Source organism: Procambarus clarkii, chromosome 54 (genome assembly GCF_040958095.1).
Source record: "Procambarus clarkii isolate CNS0578487 chromosome 54, FALCON_Pclarkii_2.0, whole genome shotgun sequence".
NCBI lineage: Eukaryota > Metazoa > Arthropoda > Malacostraca > Decapoda > Cambaridae > Procambarus > Procambarus clarkii.
In genome coordinates, this window is record NC_091203.1 from 30505864 (window position 1) to 30525863 (window position 20000).

Genomic DNA, 20000 nt, shown 5'->3' on the forward strand with positions numbered 1-20000 from the left:
GTACACCAGGCGTCCTGCGAGATGCAGAGGAAAGACGGCGAGGAAGCGATGCATACCGGCGACCAGGAGCTGAATACCGTCTGCGAGAAGCACGGCGGCTACGTGCACGTGAGGTGGGTGCACGTGAACACGAGGGTCTTGGTCCCTCATTTGGTGCCATGCGGTGGCGCTTGGCTGGGCGAGATGCTGCTGACGCGACAATTTCTCGCCCAGTTACACCACTGGTACCAGCCACAGGCTCAATAAAACTTTGATCTGAGTCACTAAACCCAGAAAAGGAGTCACCTCCCTCTAACTCGTCACCCTCAAACAGAAAATATCCACAGGAACTGTGAGGTCGTGGTAGAATTGGAGTAGAAAATGGGCGAGGAGGCATGGGAGAGCGTATAGGCCTCGCCATGGCATGGCGGTCATTTTCACTTTCACTGCTGCTGCTACTATCTCCCGACAACTGTGTATAATCCTCATCGTTGTCTGAATCGTCAAACACACTTTCTTCACCTTCAGAGAATAATTCGTGGGCTATTTGCTCTGGGGTGAGGGACTGAGTGATGCGTGCTCGTGAGGCGTTTGACCGTGCGCTCGCCATGGTGACTCTCGCTAAACTGAGGCCTCCCATGCCATCGGAGCGTGAGCTGGATTTTTTTTCAAAATGGCCGCTGTTTACTAGAGCCCCTGGGCAGCGTATGGGACCCCCAGCTACACCGCGGGCCATTCAAATCGTGCGCGGTACCCATACACTTCATATGAAGTGAAGCGCAGTTGACTGGTAAAACGATTTACACTTCATATGAAGTGATGCGCACTTTAAGGGTTAATAGCTTTTTATTATCCTAATTAAACTAAACTAAATAAAACCGAAAATATACTGTAATATGATAGACATCTGCTATTTGAGAAATTATTTGTTATTGGAACAACTCCAGCGTGAGCGAGTGGACGGGTCTAATCCCTGTACACACCATGCGTTTCTCGTTTCAATTCGTCGCCACAGTTCAGTGATTACGGCTTCGAAATAATAAAATTAATAAATCATTTAATCAATGGTCATTTAACAGATGATGAGATTATACAAAATGTTACTGGCACTGTTGACGTTCCCAGCACCAGCACAGCCGTACCCAGCACCAGCACAGCCGTACCCAGCACCAGCACAGCTGTACCCAGCACCAGCACAGCCGTACCCAGCACCAGCACAGCCGTACCCAGCACCAGCACAGCCGTACCCAGCACCAGCACAGCCGTACCCAGCACCAGCACAGCCGTACCCAGCACCAGCACAGCCGTACCCAGCACCAACACAGCCGTACCCAGCACCAGCACAGCCGTACCCAGCACCAGCACAGCCGTACCCAGCACCAGCACAGCTGTACCCAGCACCAGCACAAAAGCAGCTGAAGCCAACACAGCAGCAGCGAGCACCAGCAAAGCTGATGCAAACATCTAAAAACATCGTGTGTGAAGTGAACAATTAGAATAAGTGTTAAATTCAAGTGTGTACATAGTGTTAAAATTAAAGTTGCAATAATTCTAATGTTCAATAGTTTTCAAGAACTGTATTGTAGTACTCAACATACAGCAAAACCACTTTTAATAATACAGTGCTAACGGCTTAATGCACTGCAGTACCTATTTACTGTAGAGCATTCACAACTTCACAAAACTTCAAGATGGACATAACTCCAACAATAAGGTAAATACATGAATTACAGAATTTTTAGTAGAGTAGTAAAATATAGGTACAGTAAGTAATATGATACAATGCATTTTTATTGTGTACAAGAAAAAAAAAGACACTGACGCAAACGCCTCTTGAAGGTCACCTCTTGCAACGAATCCAACGCTCCAACGAACTGGGGGTGGTCCCATATAGTACGTTGAATCGAGGTTGTACTGTATATATATATATATATATATATATATATATATATATATATATATATATATATATATATATATATATATATATATATATATATTTTTCATTGAATATGACCGCATATTCTGTATTTATTATTTTCTGGTTTAGGGCTTCTATCCCTCTAACTATTTTCTTAGCATCAGGGCTTAATTGAAATAGGAGTTCTCCAGAACTCATTTTCGTACTTTTAAGGTGAAGAAAAGAAGTGATTTACTATAGAGTGTATTACACTTATTTGTATAATTTGCACGATGTTTCGAACCTCCATGGTTCATTCTCAAGTGAACAGATCTTACAATACTAGTTGATTTTATACCCGCATTAGGTCAGGTGGTAATACAATGAAGGTGAAAACATGGGGGGATACATAAGGGATATACATAGGGGCTGCAGAAGGCTTATTGGCCCATACGAGGCATCTCCTATCTAAACACAAAGATTAATCCAGTGTAATTGGCCTGTTATGTTGGACATTGTCTTCTGTGTTGGCATCGATATGTTCTTGTCTTGTCCTTACTCTCATGGTGGGTAGAGTAAATAGTTCCGTGATTTGGGTGTTCATGGTAGGTCGCTCTATTCTTATGTGAATTGCCTCAAGAATTTGTAATCTTCTTGAATCTTGGGTTTTGTCTATTATGCAAGTATTCTTGTTCAACATTTCTCTTGTTAGAGTAATGTCATGGGCTTGTCTCATGTGATTCCTAGGGGCACCAGATTGAAGATGGCATGTCAAACGCCTCGTCAGCTTGGTCGACGTCATACCTATGTACTTACATTGAAGGTTACATCCTTCGTGGGGGCAAGTGTACATGTATACAACGCTTGACTGCTGTAGAGGGTTCTCCGTCGGCTTCGGGCTGTTTTTGATAAGGAGTTCGGAAGTCTTCTTGGTTTTGTAGAATATTATCAGGTTTATGTTTTGGTTAGGAGTAGTGCTTTTTACTCCTTTACGGATTATTTCTTTCATTATTCTTTCCTCTTTTATATGTTCACTGTGCATGGTTGATTTGTAATATAATTTTATTGGGGGTGTTGTGGTTTCTGTTCTAGGTTCTGAATTATACCAACGGTCCAAGTGTCTTCTTATAGCAGCGTTTATTTCCGCGTTGCTATATCCGTTGTTCACCAATACCTGAGTTACTCTTTCAAACTCTCTACTCACGTTGCTCCATTCAGAGCAGTGGGTAAGCGCTCGACGAATATAAGCATTGAGAACACTGGCTTTGTATCTTTGGGGGCACTCACTTCTACCGTTCAGGCATAATCCTATGTTGGTGGGTTTGGTATATACGTTGGTGCTTAAAGAGGTTCCTGTTTTTGTTATTAGTACATCCAAGAATGGCAGACTGTTATTTTCACTATTTTCATGTGTAAATCGGAGTACTGACTCTCTCTCTAGGTGTCTTTTTAGGTCAATTAGTTCATCTGAGTCTTTTACTATTACGAATATGTCATCTACATAACGGCAGTATACAGTTGGTTTTTGTATACTGCCGTTATGTAGATGACATATTCGTAATAGTAAAAGACTCAGATGAACTAATTGACCTAAAAAGACACCTAGAGAGAGAGTCAGTACTCCGATTTACACATGAAAATAGTGAAAATAACAGTCTGCCATTCTTGGATGTACTAATAACAAAAACAGGAACCTCTTTAAGCACCAACGTATATACCAAACCCACCAACATAGGATTATGCCTGAACGGTAGAAGTGAGTGCCCCCAAAGATACAATGCCAGTGTTCTCAATGCTTATATTCGTCGAGCGCTTACCCACTGCTCTGAATGGAGCAACGTGAGTAGAGAGTTTGAAAGAGTAACTCAGGTATTGGTGAACAACGGATATAGCAACGCGGAAATAAACGCTGCTATAAGAAGACACTTGGACCGTTGGTATAATTCAGAACCTAGAACAGAAACCACAACACCCCCAATAAAATTATATTACAAATCAACCATGCACAGTGAACATATAAAAGAGGAAAGAATAATGAATGAAATAATCCGTAAAGGAGTAAAAAGCACTACTCCTAACCAAAACATAAACCTGATAATATTCTACAAAACCAAGAAGACTTCCGAACTCCTTATCAAAAACAGCCCGAAGCCGACGGAGAACCCTCTACAGCAGTCAAGCGTTGTATACATGTACACTTGCCCCCACGAAGGATGTAACCTTCAATGTAAGTACATAGGTATGACGTCGACCAAGCTGACGAGGCGTTTGACATGCCATCTTCAATCTGGTGCCCCTAGGAATCACATGAGACAAGCCCATGACATTACTCTAACAAGAGAAATGTTGAACAAGAATACATGCATAATAGACAAAACCCAAGATTCAAGAAGAATACAAATTCTTGAGGCAATTCACATAAGAATAGAGCGACCTACCATGAACACCCAAATCACGGAACTATTTACTCTACCCACCATGAGAGTAAGGACAAGACAAGAACATATCGATGCCAACACAGAAGACAATGTCCAACATAACAGGCCAATTACACTGGATTAATCTTTGTGTTTGGATAGGAGATGCCTCGTATGGGCCAATAAGCCTTCTGCAGCCCCTATGTTTATCCCTTATGTATCCCCCCATGTTTTTCACCTTCATTGTATTATCACCTGACCTAATGCGGGTATAAAATCAACTAGTATTGTAAGATCTGTTCACTTGAGAATGAACCATGGAGGTTCGAAACGTCGTGCAAATTATACAAGTGTAATACACTCTATAGTAAATCACTTCTTTTCTTCACCTTAAAAGTACGAAAATGAGTTTTGGAGAACTCCTATTCCAATTAAGCCCTGATGCTAAGAAAATAGTTAGAGGGATAGAAGCCCTAAACCAAAAAATAATAAATACAGAATATGCGGTCATATTCAATGAAACATGTTTGAAAGAAAACCTGCTGCCAGTATACACCAATATATATATATATATATATATATATATATATATATATATATATATATATATATATATATATATATATATATATGTTGTACCTAATAGCCAGAACGCACTTCTCAGCCTACTATGCCAGGCCCGATTTGCCTAATAAGCCAAGTTTTCATGAATTAATTGTTTTTCGACTACCTAACCTACCTAACCTAACCTAACTTTTTCGGCTACCTAACCTAACCTATAAAGATAGGTTAGGTTAGGTTAGGTAGGGTTGGTTAGGTTCGGTCATATATCTACGTAAATTTTAACTCCAATATAAAAAATTGACCTCATACATAATGAAATGGGTAGCTTTATCATTTCATAAGAAAAAAATTAGTGAAAATATATTAATTCAGGAAAACTTGGCTTATTAGGCAAATCGGGCTTTGCATAGTAGGCTGAGAAGTGCGTTCTGGCTACTAGGTATGACATATACATATGTATGACATATACATATATATATATATATATATATATATATATATATATATATATATATATATATATATATATATATATATATATATATATACAGTATCCACTCAATTTAACGGCCTCTTTTATACCGATCTGCCGGTATTAACACTTTCGCGCTCTCGGCGCTCAAAAAAAATCAATACCCTAGATGCTTTCGGCACTTCGTGCCCCTACGCGTAAGACCGAAAAAGTGTACACTCTTTTGACTGTCCTGACAATAATTGAAGGCGCACGTATTTAAATTTGGTATCACTGTGTTCGCAATGAAATTGTCTATAAGAGCATACCTATAAAATGCCGCCCAAGCATAAGGAGTATCAACACCAAATAAAAAACTATGCAGATCACTCGCCGAGAGCGCCAAACAGCAACAAAATGTTTCCACTCTCTTAATGGTTGCGAAGCCTACAGTTGTCCTACATCGCTAATTTTGGTATCATTGGAATCGCAATAAAATTCTCTACACGGACATATGCATATGAATGTTTAATATAGGTAATTGCCCACCCGCAAGAGTGTGGGAAGTGGAGAGTAGTTAGCCGCGAGCGCACTGGCGAAAACACAGGGGGGAAATCATGCTTGGAAAGTTTATACATTTATACGTTTCCTGACCCTACTTTTCTATGTACGTATTTCTTTTTTATACCAATGTGTTCGCAATAAAATTTTCTATAAGATGAAATGTATAACATTTGTACAAAGCATGTGTAAGAGAAGCGCCAAATATAGAACCACGTCGCTCAGTATGCGTTCACGGCAGAAACGAACGCATTGTTTTCGTTCGTTTGATGTTTCTCATGTTTATACTTGTTGAAACATTTTATAATTTGTATGACAGTGATCGCAGTAAAATTCCCTACACAGACATATACATAACACATACAAATATTTCCCACGTGTTGGATATATCAACGGCTAAAGGGAACCCACTGCCACACGACCGCCACACCCAGAGCCACACCCGCCACACCCCCAAACATACTTTGTGTTTTTTTTTTTTACTCATAGAAGTTTATGTGATATAATATTCATTCTGGTACCAAAAAATTCGCAAATAAATTCTCTACAAAACGTATATAATACAACTTCTTATAGATGATAAAAAATTCCAAATAGGTGTACTTACCCTGTCTATGTTGATTGAAGATCAACAGTTGAGCATTTTTTCTTCACTCCACCATCTTCAGGCTTCTGATCCTGAAGTTGCTCATCTGATGTTTCTTAGGTGGAGTGAAGCTGTTGCCGGTGGTTATTTTTTCTCCACCCAAAATATCTTTCTTCGGTGGTACCTTGTGTAGCAAGGCGCAGCGCACAGTGCCACATCACAAGTTTTACATCCATATATCACGTCCCTCCTTTTGCCAGACTTGTAACAAACACGGCATCTTTTTTTTTAGCCAAGTGCACGAGTTCATGCGTCAACTTGTAGTTGAGACGTTGTTCTGAATCTATAATTCTTGTATTTTTTGGATTCACTGGAAGAATATTGTCTTCTACAGGAACCACCAAACTTGTAGTAGAATCTTCTATGAAATCAGAAACATCAAGTGGTTCTATGTCCTCAATGTCCATTTCAGAATTTGTGGTTGATGAGTGGGCTTTAGGTGTTGAGGTGAACAGAGGACGCCTAGCACCAGATGGCCCGGGTGTTGAAACTGCCGCGTCAGCAGGAGCTGCGCTGGCATCTATGTCGGGAACATGTGGTATACTTGTTGTTGTTGGCCATTCCTTGCTGTTCCACGCCAATAAGGCTTTTATTCCTACTGCGTGAAACTCTAATAGTGTTAGTTTTTTTGTATCTGTTGAGTAGTGGTTATACAATGCGTATGCATTGTGCATGGCCATTTGCAGAAAATAGAAAGTGATCTTCTTGGTCCATTTGTGGGTTTTTCTTGCAAACTCATAATATTTGACCATTTGATCAAAATGATCAACACCTTTCATGAACTTATTGTAATCCACTATGGCCTTGGGTTTGTTCATTTTCACAATTTCTACTCCAGTTCTCCCGTCACCTTTACGAACGCGTTTCCTGCGCTGTGCTTGAGTAGTGTCGGCATTGTGGATATTGGTGATGACAGAGACGGGGCGCTTGTCCTTCCAAACTATAACAAAGGTGTTATCCTTACGCATGTATACGGTCGTGTCGGTTGCCATTTTACCCTTTACAACTTGTTGCAGATCCTTGGGGGCGCCACGTTGTAGTCTAAGTGTGCCACATGTGTAAACATGTGGAAGAACTTAGAAATGTGTTGGAACCGAGCAGACGACATAAACAAGTTGAAGAATCGACAATGCCACATCTGATTCGTCTGCCAGTACATCCTCATTGTAGGCATCTTCACTATGCCCATCAGTATGCACAGGGCCAAATATCGGGCCATTTCTTTCACCGACACTGGTTTCCACGTTTTTCTTGCTGACTCAGCCATGAGATGTATGACGTGTGTGGCATGCAAATTTGTTTCATGCTCTAAGTATTCAACCACTGCTCTAGTGAAAAATAATTGTAAAAACTGCAATGGAGTAGCAGGTAGTGGAATTGTTAGGCCAGGGGTTGCAGTAAAGTTATCAACGATGGGAGGAGTATTGCTACGATTCCACTCATCACCCAGCCTAGCCCTCTTTGGTACCGGACACGTGCGGTCACCGCGTGGCGGGGCTGGGGCTTCTTCATCACTCTCATCCTCACTCTCACTCGAAATATCTTCATCACTTGAGGAAACCTCATAAAGAACATCATTTTCCGGTTCGTCAGCCTCCAAATCATCATCAGAAGACCCTGAAAAGGCTTCAACAACGTCGGGAATCTTGGATGGAGTGAGATTGACCCCATGATACAGATCGAAAATCCTGGCGATCTCTTCTGCTTTCCTAGATTTCCTACCTTTGTTTTGCGTTCCACTGCTTGTTCCTGGTGCAGCATCCATGTTGAAGGTATTGAATGGGTTTTAGGTACACGAGAACGGAAACGGAACGGAAATAAATGCGTAAAACGGGTCACGTTTGCCGCGAGAGGGGAGCACAGTGTGGGCACTTGGTGTGTCAACAAAACAATGGGCCGACCACGTGACTGGGTAGGCCGAGATGCCATGTGTTCGGTGAGGGAGAACGGGAATTTCATGGAGAACAATCTGAGAGTATCCCCATCCATTTCGGTTAAAAAATGGAATTTATAGAAATATTTTTTCGATTGACGAGAAAAGTAGGCAGTTATGCGGAATCGTAAGAAAAACCAGTGACGAGTTATCTCTACTCGAAAGCGCGAAAGTGTTAGCGACCGGTTTGGGAGACCGGTATCTGGAGCCTGCTATACCGGTCTGCAGTCGATATTACCGACGGTCGGTATTGGGTTTGTTGTGGCATCAGCGTCCCCTCACATGGCGACCAGGCCACTGTCCTGGATCGTCCAGAGTCATATATTACATCTTAATTTTCTTTTAAAATGATTCACTTTAATGAAGAAAATTGTAAATTATTATTAATAAAATATTTTGAAACAGTTTTTATTAAGCAAAAGTCTTTGTTTTCTTATTAAATACCTTTTATAGTATAGGCACTAGGTATTTTTTTTCCCACGGACCTAGAATGTACTCCGCCGGGCCATGTGTTCCCATTGTTTACTGTGAACTCGTGCGGCTAGCTTCAATTGTGAAGGATATTACTGTACTGTAATTGTGATCTTCTTTTTAATTTACAAAATGCCAAAAGTTACCCAAAGGAAGCGCCTGACGGTTGCACAGAAGCTGGAGTTAATTAAGAAACTTGATAAAGGATATTCTCATGCACGAGCAGCAGCAGAGTTTAACATCGGGAAAAGTACAGTAAGTGACATCAAGAAACAGAAGGATACTCTATTAAAATATGTGAGCACAACAGAGTGTGCTAATTCTGGTGCTGCATGTTCGAGAAAAACAGTAAAGTCTGGTCAGTATCCACAACTGGATGCTGCAGTGTATAAGTGGTTTATTCAGCACCGCACAATTGGCATGGCAATAAGATTTGAAGAGCTTAAAGTTGCAGCAAGTAAACTTGCCATTCAATTAGGTATAAAAGATTTCAATGCAAGTGATGGGTGGGTTGGAAGATTTAAGGCTCGGCATAACACTTCAAACACCAAAAAAATTTCTGGTGAGGCGTCAAGTGCTGATCCCACTAATGTTGATTCATTCAAGGCTAAATTAAACGAGTACATTGTCAGTAATAATTTAAGCAAATATCAAGTATATAATGCTGACGAGACTGGGTTTATGTGGCGAGCTGTACCAAGTACATCCTTAACCAGTAGGATGCAGGAAAATATTCCTGGACAAAAGATAAGCAAGGAACGGCTCTCAGTCTTGCTCTGTGCTAATGCTGATGCCTCTCACAGGACAAAATGTGCCGTGGTAGGCAAGTCTAAAAATCCTCGAGCCTTAAAAAATATAATGCAGGCATTACCTGTAATATATTACAATTCTAAGAAATCATGGTTTAATCAAACAATATTTACGGACTGGTTTGAAAACCACTTTTGCAAAGAAGTCAGAGAATTCCAGATCAACAAATGTGGAATAAAGGCCAGTGAGGTTAAGGCATTGTTGCTGCTAGATAATGCCCCTGCTCATCCCATTAGCAAGTTATCTTTAGATGATTTCGGGGCTTTTTTTTTAGTGTTCCCGCGGCCCGGTCCTCGACCAGGCCTCCACCCCCAGGAAGCAGCCAGTGACAGCTGACTAGGTACCTATTTTACTGCTAGGTAACAGGGGCATAGGGTGAAAGAAAGTCTGCCCATTGTTTCTCGCCGGCACCTGGGATCGAACCCAGGACCACAGGATCACAAGTCCAGCGTGCTGTCCGCTCGGCCGACCGGCTCCCTTTAATTAAAGTTAATTTCAAGGGATGGCAGAATAAAATGCATGGCACTTCCTCCAAACACAACATCCTTGATCCAGCCCATGGACCAAGGTGTTATCCTTGCTGCTAAACGTATGTACCAAACAGCAATGCTTGAAGATGTTTTAGTTGTTTTACCTAGCGAGGAAGATGAATTGACAGGAAAGGATACAAGGGCTCAAAGAACACTAGAAAATCTAAAAAAGTACACAATCAGGGAAGCAATATTCCACTGGGCTAGGCTTTGGAATAAAGTGAAAGAAACCACACTAACAAATTCATGGAAGAAACTGTTAACAGAGAGGCCTAGATGTGAAGCAGCAGTATCTGATAGTGAATTCGAAGGTTTAGAAAATGAAGCCAATGATTTTGAAGGGTTTGAAGAAATGATCTGAACAATGTTGCTCCAAGTTGGTCAGGGTGTACAAGTGAATGATATCAATGAATGGTTAGAAAATGATTACGATCCTGGTTATGAATTGTTAACTGAAGAACAGATTGCGCAAAGTGTTCTCGGAAATGACTCTGATGATGACTCGGACGATGTTGGTGAGGCTCTGCCTAGAGGTGTCGGATATCAGAAAAGATTGGAACAAGTTGAGAAACTCATTGAATATTCAATAAAAAGTAAACATGAGGTTATTGGAAATTTGTATGTACACCTTACAGCCTTAAAGCAATGTCTCAAAACGTTAGCCAGAGAAAATCAGATTCAGCCAAAAATAGATAAATTCATGATTTCAACGGTTCGTGAAAAATCTTCGTCGACAAGCCATGCTGCAACCGTCGATGCTGAATTACCATCGACAAGTCGTGGAGCATCCGCCAGCAATGAATGCTCTGCAAGCGATGCTGCACCCGCCAATGCTGAATTCCCATCGACAAGACGTGGAGCATCCGCCAGCAACGAATGCTCTACAAGCCATGTTGCACCCGCCGATGCTGAATTCCCACCAACAAGTCATCCACTAACGATATAAAATATGATTGAAAGGCATATAAATTAGTGTAAAAAGTGTTGATAGAGTACAGTATTGTAAGTGTTAATGATTAATTAAGCCTAGACAAAAAGATACTGTACAATGTAAATATACAGTAGAAATAATTGTCAATAGTGAAGTAGTATTAGAACTCATGTGAATTAGTAGTAAGCCTAGCTGTTGTGTGAAGTGAGTGCCTGAAAATAAGTGTACATACAGTATGTACCCTGTATACAATACTGTATAAACAATATAAAACAAGCGCTGCAAAGGATGACGTAATCTTCACAGCTTCGTAATCTTCAGCTTCATTAAAAGTAAGTCAATTTACCAATTTTATTATAGTATTACAAGATATTAATTGTTTTTTTCAACAAAAGCTACATATTAGTCTCTGCAAATGTATATTCTATCGTCAGCAGAGAATAGGTGAGCTCAAAATATTTCGTCTTGGCTAGCTCTCGGTGACAAGGCTCGATCGCCATTGTTATGGCATGGCCGCCACAGCGTGTGTTGTAACATTAAAAATACATTACCTGCACTGTTCAGGGTAAATCAAAACACATCTCTAAAATATTATTGAGAAAATATTAACTTGCTGATTGATACATGAAATATTTTGCAATACAAAGGAATGAATCAATTTTTTCCCACCCATCTGGGCTTGATCAGACCGTGTTCACACATCATCCATGCAACAGCCAACAACTGGCTTAATCGTCGGTGTAGCACTAAATTGGAATGCAATTACACAATGAACTTTATTTAATTTTAGTTATACAGTATAAAATATATCCTACCTGAATGTTACTTGAAAAATTACCCGACCCGACTTAACTTCGGAAATAACGGAGCTCCGGAAATAACGACTAGGGTACAGCCCCATATAGGCCGTTAAATTGAGTGGATACTGTATATATATATATATATATATATGCGGAAAATCCACAGAGAAATATGAAATGAGGTGAACGTTTCGGCTTGTTAAAGCCTTTGTCAACACCAGACTGACTGATTGAGTCAGTCTGGTGTTGACTCTACATACGAGTTGTATCTACATACGAGTTTATGCGATCACAATATTAACTGGAATGGGGCAAAAAGCATTACCAATTGTGGGGATTTCGTGGAACGGAATTTGATTGAGTCTGCTCTAATCAGTCAGTGTCCAAATCTTCTTAATGTTAGTACTGGAATGTACAAACTTGATCCATTTTTAAGTTATAATATTGCACAACAGTTTAACCCTCAAACCGCTAGGGGCCCAAATGGAATTCACACCCACAGGCGCAACAAAACAAAATTCAAAAAAATTCTTTCGTCTTATAGAAGTGTTCATTTTTCTTCCCTGATCACGGAAAAAATAACAAAAAAATCGTAGGTGGCATATTTTAGCCGCAATAGGGTAGGGAAGTGTGGCAAAAAAGGGGCGTTGGCAGAGCCTTCGCCAGATGAGGTCTACTCCGCCCGAGCTGTCAGACGGCAGCTGCCACAAATATATTATTACCTAATTATTTCAATGTCTCCGATTGATTTTTTCTTAGTTTTTTTGCAGTAATATTATTCCATACAGTGAATTGTGGTATATTTATATTATAAAATGTGTGAACCATCGCTGTACTCAAAATTATGGTGTGCATATTAGTGATTCAATTATTATGTTCATAAAACAATAAACAAATAGTTTTGCTGTTGTTACACTATATACACAGGTTATATATAAGTATTTGTATGTTTTGTACACCATAACGAACTACTAAGTTGGTCTTGTGAGTAAAAAAGCAACGAGGAGTGACCGCCAAACACCAGCGAGCCACTCACTCCCTCAACACCACCTCACTCGTCCTCATTCACCTCCTACAATACTCTTTCTGTATTTATTCACTATACACAGACGTTATATATACGTATTTACATGTTTTGTTCACCATAACTGTACATCTAAGCTTGTATGGTGAGTAAAGTCCACAAAGACGTAGCTACTCACACAGTCAGCTGATCGGCGGCCGCCCTCAAGGCCAGACGCACTAATATTTGTCCTTCAACAATACTGTTTGTGGTGTTATTATGCTATATACACATATTATATATAAGTATCTACCTGTTTTATTCACCATACCTGAACAAATAAGCTGGTATGGTGCCCAAAGACTATTGTGGTCACCAGTAAACAACATGATAAGTCGTGCAGACGACACCACCGCCCTCACCAAAATGGCGGCTCCCAACCTACTCCTCTTGCTGTTTATACCCTATATACACACGTTATATATAAGTATCTACATTTGTGTTCACCATATCGAACCACTAAGCTGGTATGGTGAGTGCAGTCAATAAATGGTGGCCACACCCCTCCCTCGCACAGCCTTACGCCTCCCTCCATGGAGCACAGCGCTAAATATCAGCACAATCCTGCTATTATCAGAATCCTGGTCAGTTTTATCACAGTCAGGGGGCTTCAGTAATACTCTCACTGCTAAATAATAGCAGTATCATATATATTATGGTATTTGTAGGCGATGCTGTGGTCACAAGCTGAACAGCGGTGCTGTGAGCTCGTGCTGTGTGCGCCAGCCTTGGTGGCTTGCTCAATACTGACGCTCTCACACCCAAGAATGTTGGCCTGGATTTTTTTTCTAGGTGGCATCTGGCAACTATCGGTCGTGGCTGTACTATAGCTGCCCCTATCCCAGGCGGGGAGTTTAAATTATAGCGCTAGACACGAAATCATATATAAATGAAGTGCGCGGTTTCGGTTTTGTCACTGATATCATTTATATATGATATGCGCGGTTTGAGGGTTAATGAAGCTGAAGATTATGAAGCTGTGAAGATTACGTCATCCTCTGCAGCGCTTGTTTTATATTGTTCAGGACTGTATACAGGGTACATACAGTATGAACACTTATTTTCAGGCATTCACTTAACACAACAGGTAGTCTTACTACTAATTCACATGAGTTCTAATTCTAATTCACAATTGAAAATTATTTCTACTGTATATTTACACTGTACAGTATCTTTTTGTCGAGGCTTAAATAATCATTAACACTTACAATACTGTACTCTATCAACACTTTTTACACTAATTTATATGCCGTTCAATCATATTTTATATTGTTAGTGGAGGCTGCACGACTTTTGATGGGAATTCAGCATCAGCGGGTGCAACATGGCTTGCAGAGCATTCGTTGCTGGCGGATGCTCCATGACTTGTCGATGGGAATTCAGCATTGGCGGGTGAAGCATAGCTTGCAGAGCATTCATTGCCGGCGGAGGCTGCACGACTTACCGATGGGAATTCAGCATTGGTAGGTGCAGCATATCTTGCAGAGCATTCGTTGCCGGCGGAGGCTGCACAACTTGTCGATGAGAATTCAGCATCGGCGGGTGCAGCAGAGCTTGCAGAGCATTCGTTGCCGGCGGAGGCTGCACGACTTGTCGATGGGAATTCAGCAAAGGCGGGTGCAGCATAGCTTGCAGAGCATTCATTGCCAGCGGAGGCTGCATGACTTGTTGCTGGGAATTCAGCATCGGCGGGTGCAGCATAGCTTGCAGAGCATTCATTGCCAGCGGAGGCTGCATGACTTGTTGGTGGGAATTCAGCATCGGCAGGTGCAGCATAGCTTGCAGAGCATTCATTGCCAGCGGTGGCTGCACAACTTGTCTATGGGAATTCAGCATCGGCGGGTGCAGCATAGCTTGCAGAGTATTCGTTGCCGGCGGAGGCTGCACAGCTTGTCGATGGGAATTCAGCATTGGCGGGTGCAGTATGGCTTGTAGGGCACTCGTTGCCAGCGGATGCTGCATGACTTGTTGACTTCCCAGTGGGTGCTTTCACGAACCGTTGAAATCATGAATTTATCTATTTTTGTCTGAATCTGATTTTCTCTGGCTAATATTCTGAGACATTGCTCTCAGCTGCACGAGTTGACAGTAAACAATGTGGTCACATGGCCAGGCGCAGTACATTCTAGGTCCGTGGGAAAAAAAATACCTATTGCCTATACTATAAAAGGTATCTAATAAGAAAACAAAGAATTTTCTTAATAACAATTGTTTTAAAATATTTTATTAATAATAATTTAGAATTTTCTTCATAAAACTGAATCATTTTAAAAGAAAGTTAAGATTTAATATACCACTCTGGATGATCGCCTGGTCGCCATGTGAGAGGCTGCCGATGCCAGAACAAACTCAATACCGACCATCGGTAATATCGACCACCAAACCGGTATATGAGGCTCCAGATACCGATCTCCCAAACCGGTCGTTAATACCGGCAGATCGGTATAAAAGAGGTCGTTAAATTGAGTGGATATTGTATATACATATATATATGTGTGTATATATATATATATATATATATATATATATATATATATATATATATATATATATATATATATATATATTTATATTTATATATATATATATATATAAATATATATATATAAATATATATATTCAGGAAAACTTGGCTTATTAGGCAAATCGGGCCTTGAATAGTAGGCCGAGAAGTGCGTTCTGGCTACTAGGTACGACATATATATTTATATATATATATGTCGTACCTAGTAGCCAGAACGCACTTCTCAGCCTACTATTCAAGGCCCGATTTGCCTAATAAGCCAAGTTTCCCTGAATTAATATATTTTCTCTAATTTTTTTCTTATGAAATGATAAAGCTACCCATTTCATTATGTATGAGGTCAATTTTTTTTTATTGGAGTTAAAATTAACGTAGATATATGACCGAACCTAACCAACCCTACCTAACCTAACCTAACCTATCTTTATAGGTTAGGTTAGGTTAGGTGGCCAAAAAAGTTAGGTTAGGTTAGGTTAGGTAGGTTAGGTAGTCGAAAAACAATTAATTCATGAAAACTTGGCTTATTAGGCAAATCGGGCCTTGAATAGTAGGCAGAGAAGCGCGTTCTGGCTACTAGGTACGACATATATATATATATATATATATATATATATATATATATATATATATATATATATTATTAAATATGACCGAAAAAGTTAGATTAATAATTCTAACACAAATTTTCTCAATCTTTCGTAAATTTCTTTTCACTGTTGGAGGCAAATCAAAAATCAATTCTCCAAAATTCATTTTTATTTTTAGTCTGACGCGACACGAGCGCGTTTCGTAAAACTTATTACATTTTCAAAGACTTTAGTTTACAAATACACAACTGAATAGAACTTACGTATCTCAGATTTTATATCTACATTTGAGTGAGGTGGATGGGGTGAGGTGGCATTAATAAGGTATTAATTCCATCAACACAAGACAGAACACGAAACAATGGGTATTGAATAGAAGTGTTTATAGAAAGCCTATTGGTCCATATTTCTTGATGCTTCTATATTGGAGCGGAGTCTTGAGGTGGGTAGATTATAGTTGTGCATTAATTGGCTGTTGATTGCTGGTGTTGACTTCTTGATGTGTAGTGCCTCGCAAACGTCAAGCCGCCTGCTATCACTGTATCTATCGATGATTTCTGTGTTGTTTACTAGGATTTCTCTGGCGATGGTTTGGTTGTGGGAAGAGATTATATGTTCCTTAATGGAGCCCTGTTGCTTATGCATCGTTAAACGCCTAGAAAGAGATGTTGTTGTCTTGCCTATATACTGGGATTTTTGGAGCTTACAGTCCCCAAGAGGGCATTTGAAGGCATAGACGACGTTAGTCTCTTTTAAAGCGTTCTGTTTTGTGTCTGGAGAGTTTCTCATGAGTAGGCTGGCCGTTTTTCTGGTTTTATAGTAAATCGTCAGTTGTATCCTCTGATTTTTGTCTGTAGGGATAACGTTTCTATTAACAATATCTTTCAGGACCCTTTCCTCCGTTTTATGAGCTGGGGAAAAGAAGTCTTAGTCGACATGAACTTGAAACCGGCCATATACTGCAGGTATGTTGACGACATTTTTACACAGGTACCTGATGTCAGACATCTGCAGGAGCTGAAGGAGGCATTTGAGCAGAGTTCCGTGCTGCGTTTCACTTACGAGATGGAAAAGGATGGGAAGCTGCCCTTTCTAGATGTAACAGTCATGGAAAAGGGCGGAGGTTTCCACACTGCAGTCTACACTAAGGAAACAAACATAGGAATGTGCCTAAATGCCAACAGCGACTGCCCTGACAGGTACAAGAGGAGTGTTGTTAACGCATATGTCGACCGTGCTCTCAGCCACAGCTCAGAATGGAAGCAAGTCGACGAAGAACTCTGTAGGGTAAGGCAGGTCCTAGTCAATAACGGCTTCTCCAATGGTTTCATCGAAGACATCATAAGAAGGAAAGTGAAAAGCCATGCAACCTCTGAAGAGACAACTAACACAACACCTATACCCCCTATTAGACTATTTTACAGGAACTTCTTTTCCACAGCTCATAAAACGGAGGAAAGTGTCCTGAAAGATATTGTTAATAGAAACGTTATCCCCACAGACAAAAATCAGAGGATACAACTGACGATTTACTATAAAACCAGAAAAACGGCCAGCCTACTCATAAGAAACTCTCCAGACACAAAACAGAACGCTTTAAAAGAGACTAACGTCGTCTATGCCTTCAAATGCCCACTTGGGGACTGTAAGCTCCAAAAAACCCAGTATATAGGCAAGACAACAACATCTCTTTCTAGGCGTTTAACGATGCATAAGCAACAGGGCTCCATTAAGGAACATATAATCTCTTCCCACAACCAAACCATCGCCAGAGAAATCCTAGTAAACAACACAGAAATCATCGATAGATACAGCGATAGCAGGCGGCTTGACGTTTGCGAGGCACTACACATCAAGAAGTCAACACCAGCAATCAACAGCCAATTAGTGCACAACTATATTCTACCCACCTCAAGACTCCGCTCCAATATAGAAGCATCAAGAAATATGGACCAATAGGCTTTCTACAAACACTTCTATTCAATACCCATTGTTTGTGTTCTGTCTTGTGTTGATACTTTTAATACCCTATTAATATCCCCTCTTGTTCTGTCTTGTGTTAATGCCACATCACCCCTCCCACCTCACTCAAATGTAGATATAAAATCTGAGATACGTAAGTTCTATTCAGTTGTGTATTTGTGAACTAAAGTCTTTGAAAATGTAATAAGTTTTACGAAACGCGCCCGTGTCGCGTCAGACTAGAAATAAAAATGAATTTTGGAGAATTAATTTTTTATTTACCTCCAACAGTGAAGCGTAATGTACGAAAGATTGAGAAAATTCGTGTTAGAATTATTAATCTTACTTTTTCGGTCATATTTAATAATATATGTCTACAGGAAAGACTGCTACCAAAATATACTAACACACATATATATATATATATATATATATATATATATATATATATATATATATATATATATATATATATATATATATATATATATATATATATATTTTGGTAGCAGTCTTTCCTGTAGACATATTTTATTAAATATGACCGAAAAAGTAAGATTAATAATTCTAACACGAATTTTCTCAATCTTTCGTACATTATGCTTCACTGTTGGAGGTAAATCAAAAATCACTTCTCCAAAATTCATTTTTATTTCTAGTCTGACGCGACACGGGCGCGTTTCGTAAAACTTATTACATTTTCAAAGACTTCACAAATACACAACTGATTAGAACTTGCGTTTCCCTGATTTTATATCTACATTTGAGTGAGGTGGGAAGGGTGATATGGCATTACATTTGAGTGAGGTGGGAAGGATGATGTGGCATTAGAGGATATTAATAGGGTATTAAAAGTATCAACACAAGACAGAACACGAAACAATGGATATTGAATAGAAGTGTTTGTAGAAAGCCTATTGGTCCATATTTCTTGATGCTTCTATATTGGAGCGGAGTCTTGAGGTGGGTAGAATATAGTTGTGCAATAATTGGCTGTTGATTGCTGGTGTTGACTTCTTGATGTGTAGTGCCTCGCAAACGTCAAGCCGCCTGCTATCGCTGTATCTATCGATGATTTCTGTGTTGTTTACTAGGATTTCTCTGGCGATGGTTTGGTTATGGGAAGAGATTATATGTTCCTTAATGGAGCCCTGTTGTTTATGCATCGTTAAACGCCTAGAAAGAGATGTTGTTGTCTTGCCTATATACTGGGTTTTTTGGAGCTTACAGTCCCCAAGTGGGCATTTGAAGGCATAGACGACGTTAGTCTCTTTTAAAGCGTTCTGTTTCGTGTCTGGAGAGTTTCTCATGAGTAGGCTGGCCGTTTTTCTGGTTTTATAGTAAATCGTCAGTTGTATCCTCTGATTTTTGTCTGTAGGGATAACGTTTCTATTAACAATATCTTTCAGGACCCTTTCCTCTGTTTTATGAGCTGTGGAAAAGAAGTTCCTGTAAAATAGTCTAATAGGGGGTATAGGTGTTGTGTTAGTTGTCTCTTCGGAGGTTGCATGGCTTTTCACTTTCCTTCTTATGATGTCTTCGATGAAACCATTGGAGAAGCCGTTATTGACTAGAACCTGCCTTACCCTACAGAGTTCTTCGTCGACTTGCTTCCATTCTGAGCTGTGGCTGAGAGCACGGTCGACGTATGCGTTAACAACACTCCTCTTGTACCTGTCAGGGCAGTCGCTGTTGGCATTTAGGCACATTCCTATGTTTGTTTCCTTAGAAATCATCGATAGATACAGAAATCATCGATAGATACAGCGATAGCAGGCGGCTTGACGTTTGCGAGGCACTACACATCAAGAAGTCAACACCAGCAATCAACAGCCAATTATTGCACAACTATATTCTACCCACCTCAAGAC

General features: G+C 40.1%; 2 protein-coding genes across 3 annotated transcripts in view; both read right to left on the reverse strand.

The window, feature by feature from the left end:
* Nucleotides 1-20000, reverse strand: part of LOC123750704 (zinc finger protein ZFP2) — a 66249-nt gene that overhangs the window by 35130 nt on the left and 11119 nt on the right. The window lies entirely within an intron of this gene.
* LOC138352772 (uncharacterized) lies at nt 14321-15419 on the reverse strand. Its single transcript, XM_069305361.1, has 2 exons — nt 15351-15419; nt 14321-14875 (listed from the first exon to the last, which is right to left on the reverse strand). The coding sequence occupies exons 1-2, from the start codon at nt 15417-15419 to the stop codon at nt 14321-14323; spliced, it is 624 nt and encodes a 207-aa protein (XP_069161462.1).

Excerpts from the sequence above, each read along its gene's own strand:
- LOC138352772 (XM_069305361.1), bottom strand. The coding sequence starts at position 15,419 with ATGGTCGGTATTGAGTTTGTTCTGGCATCGGCAGCCTCTCACATGGCG. Across the intron at positions 14,876-15,350 it reads CCAGGCGATCATCCAGAGTG|ACAAGTTGTGCAGCCACCGC; the intron begins GTATATTAAATC and ends GAATTCCCATAG.